The sequence below is a fragment of the Durio zibethinus genome, chromosome 14, assembly GCF_047325235.1.
Source record: "Durio zibethinus cultivar Kanyao isolate XHJ-2024 chromosome 14, ASM4732523v1, whole genome shotgun sequence".
Lineage (NCBI taxonomy): Eukaryota > Viridiplantae > Streptophyta > Magnoliopsida > Malvales > Malvaceae > Durio > Durio zibethinus.
The window spans coordinates 369,411-394,912 of NC_143175.1; the positions used below are offsets into that span (position 1 = coordinate 369,411).

The following is a 25,502-nucleotide window of genomic DNA, read 5'->3' on the forward strand; positions in this document are numbered from 1 at the left end:
TAATTTTCCAGGAAAAATTGTTGAATACCTTCAATATTTTTACCCATCCACACTCTCTGTTAACATCAAGTGCTCCCTACTATAACTTCTAATTAAGCAAGTCGGATCAAACCTCAATACATGAGATAGATGAAAGGAAAAAGTCTTGATTTTCTGAGAGATTCCTGCCAGGAACCATCAATATCACAAGAGAAATCATATTTTCTACTTTTATGTATAAAGCTCATCATAATTAATAAAGCTGAAGACCACTAGTATGATTTCAAAATCCAAACTTCTCTTAAACAGTGAAAAGGGTATTAAATTCTCTTCATTATACATAGGTTCAGAAAGACGATCCATTCGTTAATTTGAATTCTTCTAGTAGTAACATTTTTCATAAACACATATAATTCTACAAAACGATCGCATACCATGTCATGAACCTGGTCTCCCTTTTTCCCTGACAAAAACGTAAGAAAACCAAAACGAAAATGAAAAAAAAAATCAGAGAATCAAAGCTGCTAAGTAAATAGAAGCACGCATGCACAGGATTGAGAGCTAAGCCCAAATCATGTCGTTAACGTTTTGGCAGAATCGGAGGAGGGTTCTTCATTAATTTTACATATTTTTTATTTATTTTTCCTAATGAAATAATTTTTCCTGCATTATTCTCATCTTTTTTGGCAACCAAATTCACAGAATCATATGAATTGGTATGTACCTTTGGGTAGCGGGGGAGAGAAAGAGAATTATTACTAAACAAAACAAAACAAATCAGGGAGTAATAACTAATTAAGATATTTTTAGAATTTGTTAATGCAATCTTATCATTACTAATTTATGGTTATTTTCAGTTTTTGCAGTAGTGTTTTTTAACCACAGATTATAAAAGTACATATCTAGATTGCAATGTGAATTCTCTGCTTGCATATATATATATATATATATATATATTATTTTGAAAGACTTCTAATATATATGTGTTGAAGAATTTGTCCATTACTCAAATTGATCAGCTTTTTATTCTTGCTTAATATCAAATCCTGTGTCCACGTACGCCATGGGAAAGTATTAAAAATGAGATCTGTTTTCTTGTGTTTTTCAACCTTTTCCCATTAATATTTGTTGAAAATAATTGGAAATTTAATTAGAGGAATTAAGAGGAAGATAATAAAATTGTATATAAAGATATTCACCGTAATTTAATAGAGTACTAAACATGTGGGTTTGACTCATACTTCGTACCAATCAGTTTAAGTTCGTCACTGCTCATTCGTTCACCAACAAAAAAAAAAAAAAGGAAGGATTCCCTAAGCCTGTGAGGAACCCGCGATGGCAGCTCATCTGAATGATGAGGCAAAGAAGCAACGAACAAGCTCCCTGCAGGTCGCTTATAACAACCAAACCTACTGCATGTCTTCATTTCTCAAAAAGAAGAGCCTTGATCGACTCTAGTCTTGAGTTCTAGCTAATAGGTATTGGGATATTAAAAACTGATACTGAGTTGGGCCTTTGATGATCCCAAGTCCAAATATACTAACACTCACCGATTGGCCCAACACTAACCATGCATTGCAACAAAGCCCAAAAAAATGACGGGAAATTGATGACATACAAGGAGCCTGAGCTGTTATCCTAAAGCAAAGAAAGAATGGGGTGGTCAAGTCGTGAGGCTCCTGCATGAGTTAAGGGTCACAATCCAAGCCACAAAGGATAGGACCACGTGTGGGAAATGTCCCAACGGGGCCCCAACAGATGCAAAGATGTTGATACTTGAGAGTCAAAAACTCCTTTTTGTCACGAGACAAGGAATCACAATTAGGACATTGAGATCCAACGAATGAGGCCACGAGTTTCATTTATGGGGCGCACTAGCACAGCAGCACAGCAGCACAGCAGCACCGTTAACTCCACATGTGGGCAAAGGCAAACTGCCCTTCTCCCTCCTTTCTGTTTGACATAAATTTTGTCGTCTTCCCCTTTGTTTCCTGCTTTGTTGGGACCTCCTCCCTAATCCTTATGGTGATTGGACCTTTTGACAACTCAAAAGCGATCACTTGTTTTGTCCTTTACTGTGGCTTCCTTGTTTATTAAACTCTCTTGATTTCCACCATTAAAGGTCAAGATTAAGCAGGGAATTTGGATGAAGCAAGTTGTGTTTAAAGGCTAATCCAAGCCCGATGTGATGGAAGTTGGTGAATGAATTAAAGCCACTCAACCAGAAGAATTTAGCAATTTTTAGTGAAGCTCTTTCTAATTTATATACTATACTATACTATAACAAAAAGAGGGGGAGAATAATACAGTGGTAGAAGTAGAATACACGGTGGTTGATCCAATGAAGAAGCATCATTTTGTTGCTAACATGGCATAATTATATATGTCAAAATCAGATACCACCAAGAACTGACATGTGGCATGCCACTCTGGAACACTTGTCATTACCTATAACAGGGATAACAAGAAGTCTGATAATGAAATGAGTCAATGACATTATGCCCTTTGTTTGTTTTGGATTAATTTGATTTGATTTGAAGGTGTATCATCATGCCTTCATCTATCAGTTATAAATGATGGAATGAACCAACTAAGCATCTCCTGATCACAACGTTTAGGGCAACGTGTATGCCAATTTGGCCAATATTACTTAGGGCATTCGACTCTCACATCACAAACTTAATTTCTAATTTTGAGTTTTGCTTAAGTTTACTAACTTATCCATTATATAACTGTATTTAAAATTTATGACAAAGATAAATTTGATTAGTATTAATATTTTTTATTTTAAAAAAATTTGAATCATGTTATTTGAATAAAAGAAACATGCATTAATCATTAAATTAAAATTATAATAAAATTTTGATTAGTATCGATAATTGAAGAACTCAAGTTTCTAATCTATATATTTATTGATTCTGGTATATATGTAAGATTATGATTCACATAAAACATCAATCCAATGTAATTTTGGAATTCAATGTGGTAGAGATCATTGGTGGGGAGTCTTAGAGGTTAAATGATGGCTTTAATTTTGATATCAGATATGGGAACCAAGAAGAAGAAATATATAGGAAAGCTCAGCAAATAAATATTGACATTAATGTGGTCACCAAAGATGAACTACTAAGTAGTTGGAAAATTACCTCTCCCCCCCTCCCCCAAAAGAAAATTCGAATTCATAAATTCTTGGCTAGAGCAAACCATAACAAACAAGAATTCACAAGGAATTAATTCTATGTAAATTCATTTATACTTGCAAAATAGTGGGGCCTCAGCCTCCCATGTCCCATTCCATTCATGTTAGGTCAGCATCATGTGCACCCACGAATCCAACAGCTTGAAGAAAAAAAAAAACCCAAAGCCAACGTCTCTTTGGAAAATTGAAAACAATTTTAACATATCGGAGAAAAGAAGGAAGAAGTTTAGGTCTTCATTGACTGAGGTGATCAGGTTGCATCCCAATATCTGGCGAACAGAAAATCACCTCAATAAAGGTAATGCTGGACAAAGCCCGATCTCTTCCTTGAAGGGCACATAACTCAACAAGGAAAGGACTGCATTTTCTGCCCAACTGTCTCATTTACCTAATTCAAACTCTTCTCTCTCTCTCTCTATCCTTTTTTTTTTTTTTAAATTTTGTTCCCTTGTTTTGGTCTGCCCAACTTACTCTTTTTAGGACATCTAACCTAAAGTTTATGCATGCATGGTTTCCTACAATCAAAGCAACTTATTACTGTTATTTATGCGGTTTAGGGTTCCTAGCTACAAAAAGAGAATCCACGTACAAATAGCCATTCTACACATATAGTAAAAAAGAAAATTCCAACAAATAAACCTATCAACTTGTAATAGGAGGAAACTTGAAGAAAAATCATAAGCTCGAAGTATATAAGATTCGAACATGAAATATATTGATTTGAAGATCTCTATTTTACCATTGAGATAATGTCTCGTAATTATTGGCTAAGATTGAACCTTAGATTAAAACTTTATATTTGTTTTTTTAGAGGAAAAAAATATTGCTAATTATTCAAGTAATTGACATCAATTACTTGAGGTAATTGTTTACGACACATGTAAGTTGGAGAAAGAAAAACTAGATTGGGCATGGCTGCATTCACGTTGTTTTGTTTAATGAAGGCACATGGATGCATGTGAAAAAGATGGAGTATTAGGCAAAGCATTAGCCATTGGCCAATGAAAGCATAATTACCAAGGCATGTGGCCCTTTATTTTTAAACACCTTACATGACCAAATTGCAAATTGGGGCTCCCCGAAAAGGCCAACACTTCACTTGATAGGGATGCCACTTAGATATCCCACAATTCTCAATCCCTAGATCAGACAGCTTGACGGTCCTGTCTACTACACGTGTTAGCCCTTAAATGTGAAAAAGATATTCCTATATGAGAGATCATTTCTCCCTCCCCTACCTTGGGTGGGGGTAAGCCAGCCTTCATTTCATTTCAAACTTGTTTTAGAACATTGTGGAAATGTGGATGGAAATTGCAAAGGATTGCAATATCATCAGTTCAAAAGCAAAACCTTTCTTTCTTTTTTTTGGTTCTGTCTCAATAAATAAATAGATAAAGATTGGCAAAATTTCCATTTCTTAAATGGCCATGTGAAGTTTTGGAAGCGGGTTGATGGGGAGGGCACATGCAAGCCATTGGAGGGGTGGGTGCACTTGAAAATGTAGGGCCATGGAAGCACATGTGCTGCCAAGGGCTGCTTCATCAAGGGCACATGTTGTGAGGCTGTTTTTGCAAATAGGCTGTGCGGCCTATATGCATCGGATATATGTGTCTATATATATATATATATATATTTACTACTATTTTGGGGTTTTATATCTTACAAATATCTCTCACATTTAAAGTTACATTTGACAATCTTTGTTGCGAACTAGATTATTGGGTTTCCAAAATCTACATTCCCCCTGACCCTATTGCCGACACAAATTTGATTTCTTCTTTTTTTTTTTCTTCCAAATTATTAAACCAAATATGACTGCCAAAGATGTGATTAATTAGCTATCTAGGAGGAGTTAATAACAACTTTGTTAGCTTCAAAAGACTTTCATTTTTTTTTTTTTCTGTTACTCCGCTTTGGCTTATAATGTAATTAAATCCCAAGTCTTGCATTTTTCCAAATTGAAATCTTATTTATTTGGTTGACATGAATATTATTACTATGTGTTATAACTCTTCACATTGAGACATAGATTTGTTAGACTCTTAATATTTAATTAAATAGATTTAACAGTATATAATAATAATAATAATAATAATAACTTGTTTTTAATGACAACAATTTTTAGCATTACCCATCACATCCACCCTTCTTTAATTTGATTATAATTTTACTTCAACATTATAAAAATCATTCAATTCTTATATCATCCAGTTAATCTTCATGGAATCTAATTAGGCGTTAAACTTTTACACCACCAAAGAAAAAAAAAAAACTAAGAACAAAGCAAGAAAAAAAAAATTTTAATGTCGGTTTAAGGATGGCTTTAGGCCTTAACATTTTATTACTATTATTCCTCCAAATTAAATGAAAACTTTTGTCCAATGGAATTAAACACTAGCTGCCATGTTCTATTATATTTGATTAATTAATTAAATGATTCTTACCAAACCAAAAAAAAAAAAAAAAAAGAGCAAGTGGAGCTTAAAAACATGAAGAAAAAGTCATTTACACAATAAAATACACGAAATTAAAAAAACTAACTAAATAACAAAGTTTTCAAAAATTAAATAATAGTAATAATAATAATAATAACAAACACCTTTTCACGATTCTTACGAGTTGACATTAGAGCCAAGCCGATTTGCCGGCGGCTGCGCTCCACCGCCAAGGGCGCTAGCAAGATGTTCGGTAATAGCCGTCATGGCCCGAACTTGCATTTCTAAAGCCGCTATGTAATCGGTAGTTTCTTCAATAAGGTTCGAGAACGATAGTTTCCGGCAACCAGGAACAAGCCGTCTCAAAACCTTCAACTTCCTCTCAACAACAGTTAATTTTCTCTTCTCTCCGTTAATCTGTGGCTTTTGCAACCTTGTATTTGCGGTGACCTTGGCTTTCTTATGTTTCCTCAACTTGGCACCAGCGTGGAGCCGACTGGTGAGAATTGCTCTGCTCCAACGCGTCGTTCCCTTGTCCGATATGGCGAGAACTCTGTCAGCCGTTTCATGGACTTCCTTGGCAGCAGCAGAAGAGGAGGTTCGACGTGAACGACAGAGAGCTTCAATGAGCTTGGAAGAGTAGATGTGTTGCTCTCGTAGGGTTCGCCATCGCTTGATTCTTTGGTTACCTTGGGTTGGATAACAAGGACCTGGGTTTTCATATGTTTTCCTCCGTTTCTTCCTTTTAAACTCAGGTGACGTGTCAGGGCGGGGCTCGAGGTTGGGTATGAACGAAGCCATGGAAAGTTGGAGTAATCGCAGAAAAGGAGTTGGAGGAGTGAGTGAACAAAGAAAGAAGAGAGGAGGGGTGGATAACTTATAAAAGCGATTCACGGGAAGCAACACGCGCCCATTCCTTAATCACATTTATTCCCTTTCGACTTAGCCTCCCAATCCCCTTATTATTTAATATTATTTATTTATAATATAATCTTATTTTATCTTATCATAATTTTATAAATTAAACACACCTTATATCTTTAAGAAATGTAAAAATTTTTATTTATATAATCTGATTTAATGTGTCAATCTTGTTAATCTCAATTTGAAAATATCTTTAATACGATCAAGACTTGCATGGGTTGGTTTAGGATTCAAAAACCTAAATTTGTTTAAGAAGAAAAATAATTGTTTTTTTTCTACCAAATGGAAGCATTACTTGTGGAACAAATTTGACCTTTAAAATTGGGAATAGTTTTTAACGGCTGAAGTTTCTATAGTAACTGATCAAGGAATCATCTAATTAACGTTTATCTAATTACAAATACATTTGGAACAATTAGATTTTGGTAGCTAATTAGGTTTTTGCAATAGGCAAATGGAAAGGAGATAATACTATTTTCTAAGGGTGAAAGAAGTGCAAAAGGGGTCAAATACTTTTTAATGGGTTGTGAAATTTTCCATGTGTTTCTAAGGAATCTGGCCAATATATGTTATCTAAGTTAATACTAAGTATAGATGATTTCTTTCAATTTCTAAATTAACCAAAAAATAGTCGAACTCTATTGACCACATTATATTTTTCATGAAGGATTAGTTTGCAGCTGAAACTTATTAAAATTCATGAAACGTCATGAACTGAGAGTGCTCCCTTGATTATATATTGTCCAAAAGAGTCAAAGCCAGTTTGATATTTGATTAATTGGTGAATGATGACTTCGTTGGTCAAGATCAGGATTTGATTATGGGATTGAAATGTACTGTAATACCTTCATTAACTCAATATATAATTTGCTTAGGAAAGACAAAGTTGAAGATCTCACTTTAGCTAATTACCTCAAAATATATTAATTACTTTAATTAACTTAAATTTTAAATTATCAACAAGATATAATACAAGGCCAAAAACAAACTAACCCACCACCTTAGATTAGATAGTGATTCATGGGGTCATACAGGTAGTGGACAACTTGCCAATTTAATCATTTTTTAAATCATCAAATTAACTAATAATTGGTCAGTATGAGGAGAGCAGCTTCCACACCCCATACAAAATGAAAAAGACAATCAATGAAAGACTGCCTTAAACCATAAAAAATGACAAAAAAAAAATGAAAATATAGATTTATTTCCATTTAGGAGAAGACATTGACAAATTTATGCTGGGTCTTATATATCTCTCCTAATTATGATATTTCACTTAATTCGTGGTATTATAATTTGGTAATGACCCTTTATATTTACGTCTGATTAATTTTAAGTTAGGATTGGAAAATAACAAAAAAAAAAAAAAAGATTACACAAAGCTTTGCAAGCAAACAATAGTAAAAAAAAAAAAAATCAATAAGCCAATTCCAACAACACCCTAAATCAGAAAAGGAAGAATAATTTTTTTTTTAAATAGAAATAGGCAATATCTTTTAGATAGCATGTTATGTCAATCATCTTAACTTGCTTCCAAAGATAATAATAATTAAGAAAACAAAAGGGCGATCTAAGAGTAATTAGGTCAACCAAAATGGCTTATAGACTTGTTATTCTTGCAAACTAATAAATTATGAATTAGACTTTAAGATATATATATATATATATATACTTATATACGTTTGTTTGGTGTTTTAATGTTTTACATGGTACGTCACCTGGCTGGCTGGTAGGTGAAACCTTTCTTTTCAAAATTTAACTCATATTGATTTTGGGAATCATTTTAAATGTACCAGTTGAAGGAAGGAAGACATAAAAGTAGTGTTTAACAGCGCATTCTGAATCATTTGAGAGGAAAAAATAACAAAAGTAAATGTATATGAGTTGAATTTATTGGTTGGAAAGAGAGAAAATCTGAAGAGAATCAAATGAGGGCCTGCCTCCTTGTGTGAGACATGACATGCTTTTTCAATGTCAAAAAGGAAAAGTCAGTCCCAAATTTTTATATCACATTATTAACAGCCTTGATACACTGCAAATCATTTGGTACAAGGGCCTTTCACCAATCACCATGGTTTCCGCAAATTTTAGATTATCTCTCACAACAATTTAGCTTTGCCCTGAATTTGTTTGTACAATGTAATTAATTTTGTTGCAGTGGCAAATTGCAAATGTTTCATAGTTAGTCTCAGTTAGAAAAATAAGATTTTACTTAATTGTTAGCGCATCTCTGATATATACAATAATAGAAACAAACAAACAAAAAAAGAGTTGTTCCAACTAATGAGACATCCAATGTCCTTGATTGACCAAGAATCTGATCAAATTGAGTTGTCCAAAAATTGATTCTTGGTTATCCGTTCTCTTAACTACTTCATGGAGAGAAGTCAATTAGGCTTCATTTCAGTGTCCTCCAGCAATTAAAAAATGGTTTCTCAAAAGAATTTGATTGAAGCTTCATAATTAAATCAATAATAAATTAATTAAAACCCGTGATTGCATAAGGCGACAACCAAGGTTTGATCAACTTTGTTGCATTGCTCCCAACTCATGGGGTTTTAATAATAATTAATGTTTAATGCATTTTAATAAAATATTAGTTTTCTTGTTTAATTAATGATCATAATTTTATGAAGCTTGAGTTGGACACACAAAATTTCACCTTCTGACTCCTTGTTTTGTTTCATTTGATTTTTATCACGGACGGAGATTTCTAAAATGATTAGGTGTTTGACCTCTAATATGGTTTATCACCCTTTTATCTATTTATTTTGAATAATACGATCTTAATATGTGCGTTTTTTTTTTTTTTTTTTTGCAACTATCTAAAGGCATATTATCCAAACTTTGATGTACTTTTTTTTTCATTCTCAACTCTCATTCCCATTCAATGTATGTAATGCTAAATGCAAGTTTGAGGTTATCATCAATTTTTTTAGCAATTTAAAAAGCAAATTTTTTTATTTTTTTCTTTAAAGATGTCAATAATTGATTTCTGATAATTAAAACAAAAAATCTAGGGGAAGAGGCAGATATCATTTAACCTCATTTTATAGGAGTTATATATCTTTTAGTTTTGAAGAAACTGGAAGCACATAAAATATATATATACATATATTATTTTCAACTTTTTTTTCAAAGGGCAACGATCTATTTATTATGTTACAGAAACTTTCAATTAAGAATACAATTGGAAGAGTTAGATCTTTGCAGAATAAATTATGAAAAGAAAACTTTTTTTGATTTAATTTAAAGCAAATGTTTACGATAAGATAAACATTAGATTTGATGAAAGAAATGCGGTTTAGGCTGTCAATGTTCTATTCTCTATAATAATAATAATAATAATAATAATAATAATAATGATAATAAGAACGTGGGTAGAAAGCTTAAATTAGTGAAAACTGTCATAATATTTAGATCTGTGAACTTATCGTTAAATATCGATGAAAGGAATCGTCATCAATCTTTTTTGTTTAAATGTAATTGTCCACCTAACTGAATATGTCTCTTTTTAAAGAGAAATTCTAAATTTGACTTAAGTATCCTTGAAAGGTAGATTCAATATCTGTGAAATCAGAATTAGGTTCGAAAGTACGATTATGTGTGAGAAAGATTATAGTATTCTCACAACGCCTATCGAAAAATGATACCAGCTCGATTTCGTATTATTCATTAAGCCTTAAAAATTTTATCAAGTAATTAATTATTGAAAATTATTTTTAATTGATTCTAATACTTTTTACAAAAAATTAAAAAAAATTTCTCATCCGAAGAGTATACAAAAAAAAATTATTATTTTTTTTGCAGATGCTCCATCATCGGATTATTTAACATTAAAAAATTTTTAAGCAAGAAAAAGAGAAAAACAAAAAATAATAATGCTTTAACCTTTAATAGGGATCTCTTTCATTATTTTGTTTTATTTTATTTAAAAAATTCATGCATTTATACAAAGAAAGTTGATACTTTCAATTTTTTCTCAAAGCATTTCGAAATTTTTATTTTCAAGAAAAATTGATACTTTTAATTTTTCTTTAAAATTATTTTTTTAGAAAAATTGATACTTTTAATTTTTCTCAAAGATACTTTTTTTGAAATTTTTATTTTCAAGGAAAATTAATATTTTCAAGTTTTTCTCAAAATATTTTTTCAAAATTTTCATTTTTAAGGAAAGTTGATACTTTCAACTTTTCCTCAAAAATACATTTTTTGAGAATTTTTATTTTTAAGAAAAATTGATACTTTCAACATTTCCTCAAAAATGTTTCTTGAAGTTTTATTTTCAAAAAAAATTGTTACTTTCAATTTTTTCTTAAAAAATATCTTTTGAAAATTTTATCTTTAAGAAAAATTGATGCCTTTAACTTTTCCTCAAAAAAATCTTTTGAAAATTTTATCTTTAAAGAAAATTGATACTTTCAACTTTTCTTCAAAAAAAATCTTTTAAAAATTTTATCTTTAAAGAAAATTGATACGTTCAACTTTTTTTCAAAAATTTTTTTTTGAAGTTTTTATTTAAAAAAAAAATTGATACTTTCAACATTTCCTTAAACATCATTTTGAAATTTTTTTAATATTTTTGAGATTATTATTTTTTATTTCACAATAAAACATAAAACAAATAAACAGAATAACACCAAAATGAAATATCAAAAATCTCGACTTGGTTTAGTAGGGAACGGCTCGGCTTCTTTGTACTAAAATGGTCTGGCAGCTCGACTGCTAGATGAATTGGCTATGAAAATGGGTGTGGCTAGAGGATTGGCTTAGACTCGGCTAAACGGCTCCAAAGTATGGTTTCGCAAAGCAGATCGAGTCACTCGTTGAGTACTGCACGAATCTTTAAAGTGGGTCAAATATAACCCAGTCCTTTATCTAAAATGACACCATTTTACCAATACTATAAAATCCTCTTTTTAGTTTTTTTTTCTTAATTTTAGTTTTACTTTTCTCTCTCTAACACATACTCTCTCTTCTCTCTCTAGGTACTATGAACACTGCCATTCAGAATCTAAAATCCGATGGAGATCGTCGTCGCTGCCGCCATATACTATTGTTCACTGGCACCAAAACTACTTCAAAATTTTACCACAAACTCATCTCGATCTCTTTTTCCTTGTATTCCAGCTAATTTTCTTTAAAACTGTCTAGATCACTATAGATCTGCATTCGAAAGTCACAACCTCATCTTTGCTTTGCTGATTCAATGTATGGTCTTACACTTGCTTTTGTCTATCTCTTCGTTGAATTTGGAATGTCGGAGCCTCTAGGAAGACTATTAAACTAAAACCCCAGAAAACCTCTTTTTTTTTTCACTTTTTTTGTTTCTGACTTCCTTTTTGTTTTTGATTCTCTTTTTGACAGAAGATGGTTATTCGACGAGAGGCTAATAATGAAGACAGGATCGACCATCGATGAGGATTGGTGCTTTCACCGTTAGCGTACGGATTGATGCGTAGTTTCCTTGTTCTCTGCTTGTAAGTGTGGGTTTCGAGCATGATGGTGAAGATGAAAATGGGGTTCACAATGAGTTTCTATTCCTGTTATCAAGATTTTGTGGCTAAGGTGGTTTCAATGGCTATGTAAAGTAGTGATTCAGTTTCGGTATTAGCTTTAAAAAATGGTGATGATGGTCAATAGAGGGAGAGGTTTTAAATGATTGTGGTAGAGGCAGTATATTCAACTGAGATAGAGAGGCACAGAGGAGGTGGTTTTTGAGTTCTGTTATGGGTGATTTTTGGGTGTAAGAGACTATAGGAAATGAAGGTTATTCTTGATGGAGACCATTCTCCGATTGAGGCCTGAGGATAATCGAGAGAGCTAGGTTTGGCTCCTCCTCCCCTTCCTTTCGTCTATCAAGTGCCCCCTTTTTTTGGTGGTCTACCAATGGATTAAATAATGGTGATGAGGATAGGATCTCAGTTTAAAACTGAGCATCCTATCCCATTCAATTTGGATTTTAATTTCAAAAAGTAATTGAATTTTAAATCAAATATTATCACCTGTATTTTTTTTTTTTTGTTTTTTTTTTAAATTATTTTATCTTTTTATTTACTTTCAGAGTAGGGTGTTTACAAAAACAAATGTATTGTTGTCACATGATAAGATTAGAGCTTGATAAAGATTGGTTTAATTAATGTAATATAAATAAATATTAATTATATTAGAGTTACTAATTGGGATGTTGATAGATCATCCTCCTCTTCTCTTTTTCATCAACTATGCCATTATTTGATCAAATTAAAGACAAGTTTGCGCGAGTGCCTGCCTTCCTATCTTCCGCATTCATCCATTCTTATTCCGTTTTTGTGTTTAAACACATGTAATGATGATGATGATGATGATCATTATCATTAACAACATTACACAAAACACACAAAATTATAAGGGTGGCATCTAGAAAGGGAACAATATTGTTTTCTATAATATGTTCATAGTACTTTTTAATTTTATTTGGATCAATTTTGAAAAGAAATAGTACTTTTTTATATTGATTTGATGTATTTATGATTTTAGGTAATTAAATTGTAATTTTACAAATACAAAATGATAGTAATTGGAACGAAAAGTAAGACACAAAATCATGGTTTTATATTTTCGTTCTAACTGATAAACCATTTTTAAAAATCACTTAAAAGGAAGATTTTCAATGGAAAAGTGTTGAAAATGCTAAAAGCTGCTTAATGTATTAAGTCAATTTTGTTTAAGTAAAAAGTGTTGTCTAATTACATGAAATTCACATTTCTTTTAACAATTTATTCTTTCCTTTTTAATTTTTATCAACTAAAATAATGATAAGATCATATGTTGTTTTTTTTATATAAAAGATTAATAAAATTTTACTAAACATTTTAATTTTCAGTAACATACCAAACAGTTTTTATATTATAGATTCAGTACTTAAATTCTTCATAACTAAAAATTCAATATTTAATTTTTCAACGTTAAATTTGTTCAATTTATAAAAAGGCACTTGACATTTAGATAGATGATGATCTATCTAGGGAGAGAGTAGTAGATGACATCTTCGGGTCCCTACAGCGGTTCTGGTACTGCCTGAAACTCGCTACCATGGATTACTGCTCCTTGAGATATATACAAATATTTATCTTACATGTAAATGTTCATAGATTAGTGCTCAAGTCAGCTGCTTGTATTTCTGAAACACAACTTTGAAAATTAAGTACTTGTAATTGGAATTTACTTTGTTAGTATTATCTTTGAATGACAAAACAAATAATTAAGCTACATGTTTGTTCTAAATATTCTTCCAAAGGCCATAAAATCGAGTTTTTTTTTTCTTCTGCAACTTTAATTTTAATGTTGCATTAAGGCTCCATTTACCCAGACCAGCTAATTCTCCAATAACCATGAAGTTAATGTAAACGATGCTTTTATGGAAAAATGTTAAGGCAGAGCCATCTATGGGAAAATAGTTTAACTTATCATAAGTAATGGTGACCTGGTGAAACATCAGCAGATTTTTTAGGTAAATTATGCATTGTTAATCATCATAACCTCGTAAGAGATAGCCTGGCTCACCATAGCACCATTAATTCATTATCTATGAGAAAATGGTAAGTTTCTTACTTAAGCCAGATCATAAATTGCCAAAATATTTACTATTTTTAATATCCAATTTTTTACTCAACACATCCCACTTTCAAAACGTAAATTTACCAAAAAACCCAAACAACTCATTTCTCTTTCTCTTGCATCCCATCTCCTCTTTTTCTTCCCAACCAAAAATTTTAAAGGATTTTAAATCCAATCAAACCAAATTCAAAGGAAATTTCATCAATTTAAAGTTAAAAAGCATACAATCAAAGATAAATTGTTTCTTCTTCTTATTATTTTTTTTGTTTGATTTCGTGTGTAGTTTCATAAGATTTTTTATTGAAATATTTGTGTACAATTCGAAACTTCCATAAATAGATTTCTTAAAGTTTCTATTGATTTCCAAAAATAGATGGTTGATAACCTTTAAAAATTTTCGAAAATTCAAAATTTTTGAAAATGGATGTCCAAAACCCTTTAACAACTTTCAAAATTCAAAGATTTTAAAGATTTCCAAACATCTATTTTTGAAAAATTTTGAAAGTTTTCAAAAATAGATTTCTGAAATGAATGTGAAAGATAAAAAAGTAATTGACTAATGGGTATTTAAGTAATTTTATTAAAGGTTATATTTATAATATAATTTTTGGGGTGTATTGACAAGAAATTTGAGTGCAAATAAAAATACTCAATATTTATTATTTTTCAATTGGAACATTTTCTTACATGTTGTAGCATTCACAACTGATTTTTTACTTCAATAGATCATATTTTTCTTTGATTTGTGTTAACATCCTATTACATTGATCTATATTATTAGGTAACTTCAAAATGCAATATCTCCAATTCTTTCTCCAATCTATACTGGTTTCATTCTTGTTTATGTCAACCAAGGTAAAGGTTAGAAAAATTAAATATGCTATTGTTTTATCGGCAGAGATATCTAACAATATTGTTCTAGAGGGTTGGTCAACATGGAATTGCATGAATTCAAGAAATGTACATGTTGATGGGATAAAATAACCTCAAACAATATTCAAACTGAATATATCATGCAGTGAAAAATCAAACTTTCGATAATATTTTCTTATATGACCTTTAAGACCATAATAATGGTGCTTAATATTGGTAAATTTATTGGACTTGCTCTTGTTTCTGTTTCTATTCTTCATACTTTTGCTTTTATCCCTAATCTTATTTTCTGTGATTAAGACCTTAAATGTGAAAATGAATCATATGACTTCTAATCTCTACATTCAAAACACCACTTTTAGTCAAATCCATAATGATAATACAATTTTGGACTGAGCTAGATAATGTTGTTTAAAACGTCTCTCATGAATCTAGCAATGTATCAAGAAGCCATAAGCCCTATATCTCATATTCAAACTTAAGATTTCTACTAGCCAATTGATTAATAATGCTTTGATATGCATTCAAATAATTTGTCATAGAAGTTTCATTATGATATTTCAAACTCATTAACTACTTAATTAAAAACAGTTTATTATTCCCAGTTTTTTAAGTGTACAGCTCAAGCTTGTTCCAAAGAGTGCATACATATATCTTTCCACTAATATGGTTCAAAACATTATCATCTACTCACTATCTAATATAATCACATGCATGTCGATAAAATAAATTTCATTCTATATCTTTTTTTATTTTCAGGCTTTTCAATGGTAAACACAAGTAAATAATAATTTTTCACATAAAGCAAGTCTTTCATCTTTCATTTCCATACATGACAATTTGAACCATTCAAATTAATCATTCTACTTGTATTGGCTTTCAAGGCAAAAATAAATAACATGAGCTTTTATACCACTTTGATGGGATAAAATTACCTTAAATAATATTCAAACTAAATATATTACGCAATGAAAAATTAAATTATTCCTCTCTTATGTAAATATAAAAAAAATCAAATAAATAGAGTTAACAAATAAATCTTCAAATCACAAGCACAAGAATACAAGTAATTTACATGGAAATCTCCCTAAAATGAGAAGTAAAAACCACAAGCAATAACAAAAAAATTTCACTATCAAAATAATGAGAATACAAAGTTTTCTTAAACTAAAACTAGACGTATACAATTATAATATCTTAATATTAAATAATCTTACAAGAAAAAATTGAAAAAATCTTAATAAATTTAAAATTTAATAAATACCCACAAAATCAATAGGTAGAAAACTCGAAATCCCATCTCAACTGTTCATATCGAAGAACAATAAATCATAAACACATTGATAAAATCTCAGTTCAATCTAATTATTGATTGACCTCAATCAAACTACTTGACCGAAATTACATAAAATCCTCTTTTTCTCTCTTTTTTCTCCATTTTACCGTCACAACACTCTAGTTACTTTTTCAACCACATAAACAATAAATAAGGCTTTAAAACCTTAGTAGCAAGCATGAAAGGACTAAAAAATCCTTAATGAATGGGCTTTGGCAACTTTCGAAAGAAACCAAGCCCAACAAATGCAAGATCCATCGAGCTCATGCTCTACTTTAATTGTTGGAATAAAAAATAATCTGGCTGATTTTAAAACCTACCATACATAGAATTATACCAAAAATTATTCCAATCATCTCCATATAGATCCCACCCTTCTCTTGGCAATGCTCGATCATACACTTTAGAACAACTTAGAGTCAGAGCTTGCCGTTAAACCACAATGCAGCTTATACCACCATTCATTCTCATGTTGTTGATCCTTTCTTTGAGGATATCCATAGCTGCTGCTCAGTGTAACACTGGAAATGGTGGCTCTAAATTTGCATCTACCATCGTCGTAGACAAGTATGGTCATGGAAACTTTAACTCGATTCAATCTGCCATTAATTCCATTTCTCCAAACAATGATAAATGGATCAAAGTTCGCATTAATCCTGGTGTCTACTGGTAATTTAATTTTTTTTAAAATAGATAATGAAAGTTTCATCATCTCAATATTGGCTTACCTGCCTCCTTTTCTTTTGGAAAAAAAAAGGGAGAAGGTAATTATTCCAAAAACGAAGCCTTGTATTGTACTTGAAGGACAAAGTCGGAGGGTCACAACCATTACCTTTGACGCTCATGATAGAACAGATACTAGTGCTACTTTCACCTCCATGGCTGATAATATTGTTGCAAAGGGCATCACTTTTAAGGTGAAGCTTCAAACCTATTTTTCTTCATCTTTTGCTTCAACGTTTCTTTGCTTTATTATCTTTTTTCTTTCCATGCTAAAAATATGGAATGATTGTTATTATTGATATGAAATCATTTGTTGGCAGAGAATTGGACTTTTAAAATTTTATATTATAATTTAATTCTTGAAAGATTAAAATATAAAAATAATATAAAGTCATTATAGTAAAAGATTTTGGTTAAGTATCAGACTTTTAATCTAACGGAAGATTCTCACCATATCATGTGACCATGATATCATACTATGCTTTAAATGATTCACAATGCCACAACTTGCATTAATGTGCTTAAAATACATATTTCTTTTCTAATTCTTTTGTTTATTACATAACGGTGATAATTTTTTAATTAACTATCAAATTCGCTCCTAAAAAAAAAAAAAATTGACCATAGTGCTTTTGATTTTACTGCCAGAACTCGTATAACCATCAATTGGTAGAAGGTATATCTAGCGGTGAACCAATTCCCCGTGTAACACAGGCAGTGGCAGCAAGAATTTTAGGTGATAAGTCTGCATTTTTTCAATGTGGATTTTTGGGGTTGCAAGATACCCTATGGGATGCACTAGGCCGCCATTACTTCAGCATGTGCCATATAGAAGGGGCTGATGATTTTATCTTTGGTAGTGGCCAATCTTTCTATGAGGTAACTGATGAAAAAAATAATCTAAAATTGTGCAAAAAACCTGAACAGAATATGCATTAACAATCTTATGGTTTTTTCAGAATTTTTCAATAAATGTTACTGCTGGTGCATTTGCTTCACAAATGCGTATAGGTTATATAACAGCTCAGGGCCGAAAATCATCAGATGATCCTAGTGGATTTGTGTTTAAAAAAGGAACAATCGTTGGCACTGTGAAACCTTATCTAGGAAGAGCCTATGGTCCTTATTCTAGAGTGATATTTCATGATACAGCAATGTATGCACAGGTGGTCCCTGAAGGGTGGTTTGCCTGGAATTACCCTGGAAAAGAGTAAGTTCTTTTTATTTTTAATTTCTAACGCAAGTTTTTGTCTCTTAAATTTGATATTGATTAATGCTTCTTAATTTGTTCCGAATAAAATTTAGAGAAAATTTTATGTATGCCGAGGTGAACTGTATTGGACCGGGATCTAACACTTCCAGACGTGTTCCATGGGAAAAAAAGCTTAGTTTTTCCCAACTGAAGCAATTTTCAATATCGTCTTTCATAGACCAAGATGGATGGATTGGCAGGTTGCCATGAAAAATCAGAATTTGATTGCAGTTAAAGAAATTTCCAATTTGTTTTAGATTTTTCCTTCCATTTTTGGTCCTTCATAATAATTTAATTAAACTACATGCCAATTCCTCAATGCCATTTGAAAGGGGCATCTTATTTCAATGTACTGTGGCTGGAAATAAAGGATTGGAGAAATTGATTAATTCTTGAGACTAGCTATCTTTACCAACAATTTTCAAAGATTTATCAATTATTCAAGCAAAGGAAAAAAAAAAAAAAAAAAGGATTTGCCAATTAAAAAGAAATTAGAGATATATCATGTTCCTAATAGATTGACGAAGAAAGAATAAAATGATATGCTAATTATGAGCAGAGATTTACTTATATTAATATAAGTTTTATATTTTTTTGATAGATCAAAATTAAATTCATAATTAATTTAAATTAAAATAATATTTTTAATCTTAATTATTTTGATCCAAAAAATACATAAAAATAAAAGACTTTACACTAAGCAAGTGAATCCCTCCTCACTAATTATTATTATGATACGTTCAAAAAATAGTAGTATATCATATTTAATAACAACCATCATATATATATATATATATATGTATGCATATATGTGTTCTATTTCTTATAAGAAAACTTTTGATGAAGAAATTTATCACCCCTTAATATATTTTTAATCATTGATACATTTGTCAAAATTATTAACCTATAAATGTATGGATTTTCTTGTATTTATAAAGAAAAAGGAAATAAATGATAACTTGGCTCCATTTCTTCATATTAAAAAAATGGATTTTAAAAACAGAAAAATAAGTGGTACTATACTCTTATAACTATATAAAAAAGTTATTTCCAAAATTAGCTTCTCTCAACAATCTGCCTCTCCAACCCCAATTCTTTGTGCCACACACACAAACAAAAATCCAATTTTTTATCCTTTTTGAACCCAAACCCAGATCGTTTGTGGTATCTAGAAACTGAAACGTTCATTTTTACACCCGAAAGCTTCCGCTTTTTCTTAAAGAAAACATAAAAGAAGCTCTTTTTGATTCATATGACGCTAAGCCCAGATACCATTTGGTATCTTAAACAGAACCACTTCATTTTGTACTTAGAAAGTTCCAATTTTTGTTTTTGGTTTTGTTACTCATTTGAAGCCAAACTCAAGACATTATTTGGTGTCAAAGAAACTAACCCCAGAGTGGAAAAGGTTGCTATGTTTGTGATTCAATTTGCTTTCTTCTATGCTGCATGAGTTTGGACGAACTCAAAAGTGATTATTGTTGCTTCAAATTTGAGCACTTGAAGATCGAGAAAAAGTTAAATAAGCAACAGCAAAAGCTAGAATGGCAGTGGTCGTGGTTACAAATTCTCAGCTCTCTTTCAATTTGCTTTCATCTCTCTGTTACCAGAAGAGAAGCCTCTATATCGAGACAGGCTGCTTCTAGAATTCGCCATCGCTTCCCTTCTAGCCAATGGATGAATCTTAACTCCCCTTCTACTGCTACTCATTGGTAACGTTTTAATTTGTTGCTCTTAAATTGATTGTGGCAAATGCAAATAAAGTAGTATAATTTTGATGCAATTGTCTTGTGGCATTCAGGACTGATGGTTCAAAGTGAATTAGTTTGTTATCTGTTCTGAAATAGCTGTTTTTAGTAATTGAGGCAGCTAATAATTTTTTGTTTGTTTTTCTGTTTACTTATAGTTTTGACATTTTTAAGTTAAGGCGTTCAATAACAAACACTAATGTACAATTCAACCATGTGGCTACCGAGGATGAGGACATATCAGTAATAGATATTAGTTGTTGTTGTACAACTCATATAATTCAGCTCAAATCTGATGTCCTTGAGACTGAATCTTTGAGCATACTAACTGGGGATGTCTATGTAGATAGTCTTTTGACAACAGTGCCAGTATATTCCTCTTTGTATTTATTAATTTATTTTCACCTCGAGTTCAATAGTCTCTAACACTTAACTATTGTTCTATTCTTTTCTTGTTTAGGTATTAACAGAGGAGGAGCAGAAAGCCCTTGCAGCAACCCCAGCGCACCCAGAGGGTTTGTATGGTACGGCTTTCCATTTTCATATAATCAAAGCACACTAGAATAGATGTAAATTATGTAATAATCTTACAGACTTAAACTGATTTTTATTTTGAGTGTTTATGCTGTATGTATATGAAAAAGTGTTAAGAAGGTTAGTTGTTGTAGCCCTCCGCCCCTCCCTCTGCTTTAGGCATCGGGTTTCTATAGGTTGTCACACAGAGCATAAACCTATTTAAACTAATTTTCCTAAAGTTGTATTAGGAGTATCAGCTTCTAGAAAGCTGTTACACTGTGTGATTTGAACACATTATTTTGAATCCAGTCAAATTTGTTTGTTATGAACTAAAGTGTCTTGTAAATTTTTTTTGTCCAATCATTTTACTACAAGTGTGGTCTTATCAGCTGCTAACTTTAAGGACATACATATTTCAGCATTTTATGCAAGTTGCCTGGCGGGGAATTTTGTGGAACAACTTTGGAATTTTGCATGGCCTTCTGCTATTACATTGCTTCATCCAAGCCTTCTACCAGTGGCAGTCATGGGATTCTTCACTAAGGTTCAGATTAGCCTAACAACATAAATTCACTACATAGAACAAGAGATGATAGAGTACTTTCTAACAGAAGTTAGTGTTAACAGCTTGTTATAATTGTTGGAGGCCCTTTGGTTGGCAAACTTATGGACATTCTCCAAGAGTACCTTCATATATCTTTCTGAATGTTGTGCAGGTACTTCAATAACATTTTTTTTTTTTTTGGGTTCAAGATTAATGTAAAATTAATACTGTTCTAATTTTTTTCTAATTTTATTTGCATCTGCCAGGCTTCTGCTCAGTTGTTGTCAGCAGCAATGATAATTCATGCCCATACGGTCTCCCCTGCTTCTGCGTCATCTACTCTTCTCCGTCCTTGGTTTGTTTTACTGCTGTTAGCAGGGGCTATTGAGAAGCTATCCGGAGTGGAGCTGGGGGTTGTTATGGAGTGTGACTGGGTTGTGCTGGTAGTACCCTATTCTGTACATTTTGGTTGTTTTCTTCACAAGGAATACTGGTTATCCATCTCTTGGAAAGTGGAGGACTAATTAAACTAGAGTTCTTGTGTTTGCAGTTGGCCAGAATAAATAGACCAATTGCACTCGCATAAGCAAATGCTGTTCCCAATCGAATTGATCCACTCTGTGAGGTATTTGATAATCTTAGGATTTTTTACATTTTTGTCAAGTTGGTCCCTGTAATTATCTTTTTATTTCTGCCATAATATTTCTCTGTTTACTTATAATCCGTAAAGCATGACTACTAAAATGAATGCTGAAAATTTTATAAATTTGCAGTTATCTTACACTCAAGTAATGGGATGGTTTTCATGATAACATCATTGTTGAAATTGGTGAACGACAGATTCATTATCATCTATAATTGGAGATAGCTGGCACATCATTGTTTGGAATTCTTCTCTCTAGATATTATCTAGTAACCTGCTTAAAGTTTGCTGCTGGTTTGATGATGTGGTCATTACCTGTTATGGTAATTGCTTTTGTGCTTGTTCTGATTATCCTTTTTGTTTGGAGAATGAGGTCTGCTCTTTCTTCTAAAGTCTAACACCATTCCTCAGGTTGCTCTGACATTGTTAACGAATAAACTTTCTACCAGAGTTCTTGACCACACTAAATGTTCACAAACCTGTTGCCAAAAATCTGATGAGGGGCCTCTTCCTGATGCTGATAACTTTGGTAAAACTAGTTAATCTGATTACTTTTGAAATCCTAGTTTTCTTCTTACTTTATTTAGTGGCTTGCATCTTTTCCAAAGGTTGATTTTTTGCTTGCTATTAAAGTGATTGCATTTTGTGGATGACCAGTTAATACAGGTTTGGAAGCCATCAAGCTTGGATGGAGAGAATACATACAGCAGCCAGTCCTTGCTGCAAGCCTAGCATATGTGCTCCTTTACTTCAACGTTGTTCTCACTCCAGGCAGTTTAATGACGGCATTTTTAACTCAGTGTGGTTTTTTTTTCTATCTATTATGACCTATTTAGATTGAAACAAGCTTCATCACACATATTCAAGCAATAGAAAGTTACTGTACCTAGACATATAACAAAAGAAATAGTTACAAAGAAGAGGGGATTATTGCCATCATCATTTGGAGGAGATTATTGCCATCATCATTTGGAGGAGATTATTGCCATCATCATTTGGAGCACATGCTAACAGTGCTTTGGTCTAAAATTGATCTTTTAAAGCATTGGATGCACTGATATGCCTGAAGTCACTCCATGTCATATGGTTGACTGTAAATTACATTCTGTTTTTCTCTTCATTTGCTGAATGACTTCTGATTACTTGAATGGATTCTATATTTAAGCAGAGGAATTAACCTTGTATCCTCACAGAAATTCAATTCTGAATCCAAACTGCTCTGTGGGTATGTTTAACAGGTCTAAATCCATCTGTTATTGGGGGGTTTAGTGGATTATGTGCTTTTATGGGTGTTGCAGCAACCTTCTTATCTGCAACCTTGGTCAGGAGATTTGACATTTTAAAGGTTACTTCTTGTGTTTGATTTTGTCTTCTGGAATTCTCCATTTTGGGGCTGGTTCTAATGGCCATTTTTCCCTTCAAACAGGCTGGAGCAGTTGGATTAGTTTTTCAGGCATCACTTCTCACCATAGCTGTTGCTATTTACCAGAGTGGATCTCTTTCCCAGAGGAGTCCCCTTCATTTCTTCTTATGTTTGATTGTAAGAACAACTTTAACTTCCATGTTTCTTCATGATGTGAATCAGGCATCTAGGAAGGCATGACTCAATCTGGTGTACAGCATTGGTCATGGTCGTAGATTTAATGGAAGTCTAGATTCACTGTCAACCGTATATAGTAGTTATCTGCTAATAGCACCGGAAAAGAAAAATGGATTCTCTAAAGGTCTATATGACTATTGTTTTGGCAGTATTGGTCTCAGTGGAGCAATCATGATTCACGATCCATGTTGATGTCTCTAATGAGTTTGGCTGCTCTAGGCCAGGAAACCTGGCAGCAGTGCAGGAAATCCCTATAGCAATTATGAAATGGTCATGTAAATATGAAAGAGAGAAGAAAATACACCGACCAGTCTTAAAATTGGCATAATATCTAAAATATCCTCACCTCCTGTATGCAGGTATTATCAAGGTTGGGACATGTCATATGATATTGTTGGGGCTCAGATACTTCAGACAGGAATCCCATCATCCAAAGCAAATTTTATTGGGACAACAGAGATTTCTGTTGCAAGTTTAGCTGAGTCTCTAATGTTGGGAGTTGCAATAATTGCAAATGATGTTTCGCATTTTGGATTTCTAGCAATTCTTTCACTTTTATCAGTAGTTGGAGCCGCATGGATGTTCTGCCGATGTTTGTTGAATCCTACGGAGGCACAGAGACACCTGTTCTCTTTTGATCCTCAAATTTAGCTCTAATGTAAGTACATAAATTTTCTATTGTGTGTGTGGGTATTTTCCTTAGGTTTACACATCTGTATTCAATTGGTTTAGTTAATATATTTGAGATAAAAAAAAAAAAAAAAACTTGTGCTTTACTTAGCAGTGGCAATATCTTACCTTTTTTCTTTTATGTACTATTAGTATTAGCAGGCTCTGGCTTTATTCATATGATTGTCTTGCCTCACTCCTTTCCATCAGTTTTCAACAGCTGCTGTCATTTTTCAGTTCATAGGCAGTCTGAAAGTAATATGAGCTATTATATTTTCCATATCTTTCAACATCCACTTGCTTAGCAGATGCCTGAAGTATATAGCCTATCTCACATGATTTCTCTGTTTTTGTATTGTTGTATAGTCTTTTAGTAGTCCTTTCAATAATTTAAAGCCAAGAAGATGGGCAGCTGATTTTGAATTTTTATATAAATTTGTAAAGCATTCATCAAATACAAGTTCATTCGGGTTTGAAATATATATATATATATATATAGCAGTACTACTAGTATAAAAACCCGAGATGTAGATGAGGTTATTGAATGATATTTTACATGGTATAGTATCGATGATTGTGTTAACCATGAAGTGCCGTTGCTTGTGGGATATTGGGTTTGGTATATAGGGTCAACGGCACGCACCCGTCACGCAGACGCAGGGGGCCTCAAATTCCAACACTCGACACTCGATAGAATCTAACACTCATCAACATCACTCGCTATTTATCAACACAACAACAATAACAGTATAGCCACTCTCTTCAAAACTTTCCATTCCATTCCTTTCCACCCGCAAGAAAAATACTGTATAGAATTTGATATTTCTTTTAAACAAACACCAACTTCGACTATTCCTTTTCTAGTTCCAAGTCTGCTTTAACTTGTTTGTTTAACCCATCTCTATGAAGATGAAAATACTGTTTTTTTGTCTTTCTTTTCTTGTCTTTTGGTTTCAAGAGGGAAAGGAAAGGAAGAGAAACAGTAACTACAGTGTACGGCGGTAGTCTCCCATCCCATTTTTACATTTTCACAAGTTACCAAGAGGATCACGTGAATCAAGGCAGCCAATTTTACTACCGCCATTATCTCAATCAAAACTCTCCCGTGTTTGTCGCCTGTTTTCTTATTACATACAAATAATCTACTCTCTTCCTTCCATCAGCATCCATGTTATGTTTCTGTTTTTCTTTTTCCTGTCAGAGTTTTATTGTTTCTCATATATATATATATATATAAATTCACTATCTTCTCAGCAAAAGGACGACAGAAGCTTTAGTTAAAAGAGTAGATTGATACTAGTAAATCACAAGGACGTTGATAGTGATGAGTAATGACTGATGGGCTGTACTGTTCCCTCCCTTGTAAATAACGTAGAAAATTAAACTGCACTTTGACTCATGCATGACTGTTTTTGCTAATCATTATTCCGATTTCGAAGATCTAAGATCGAAATCCTATAAT

The 25,502-nt window shown here is 32.1% G+C and overlaps 1 protein-coding gene and 2 pseudogenes across 2 annotated transcripts; 2 read left to right on the forward strand and 1 right to left on the reverse strand.

The window, feature by feature from the left end:
- Positions 1 to 5,563: 5,563 nt before the first annotated feature.
- LOC111295425 (transcription factor bHLH149 pseudogene) lies at positions 5,564 to 6,515 on the reverse strand (annotated as a pseudogene).
- Positions 6,516 to 16,787: 10,272 nt separating this feature from the next.
- On the forward strand, positions 16,788 to 18,769 carry LOC111293743 (putative pectinesterase 52). Its single transcript, XM_022886668.2, has 5 exons — positions 16,788 to 17,014; positions 17,103 to 17,262; positions 17,717 to 17,947; positions 18,028 to 18,278; positions 18,374 to 18,769. Exons 1-5 carry the CDS (start codon positions 16,788 to 16,790, stop codon positions 18,528 to 18,530), a joined length of 1,026 nt encoding a protein of 341 aa, XP_022742403.1. The 3' UTR covers positions 18,531 to 18,769.
- Positions 18,770 to 19,769: 1,000 nt separating this feature from the next.
- Positions 19,770 to 24,147, forward strand: LOC111293744 (solute carrier family 40 member 3, chloroplastic-like; annotated as a pseudogene). Its single transcript, XR_016327203.1, has 14 exons — positions 19,770 to 20,032; positions 20,122 to 20,129; positions 20,178 to 20,437; positions 20,529 to 20,592; positions 21,004 to 21,128; positions 21,212 to 21,300; positions 21,395 to 21,571; positions 21,679 to 21,753; positions 21,993 to 22,094; positions 22,183 to 22,300; positions 22,429 to 22,572; positions 23,010 to 23,116; positions 23,198 to 23,311; positions 23,731 to 24,147. The product of XR_016327203.1 is annotated as a solute carrier family 40 member 3, chloroplastic-like (transcript).
- The last annotated feature ends 1,355 nt before the right edge of the window (positions 24,148 to 25,502 follow it).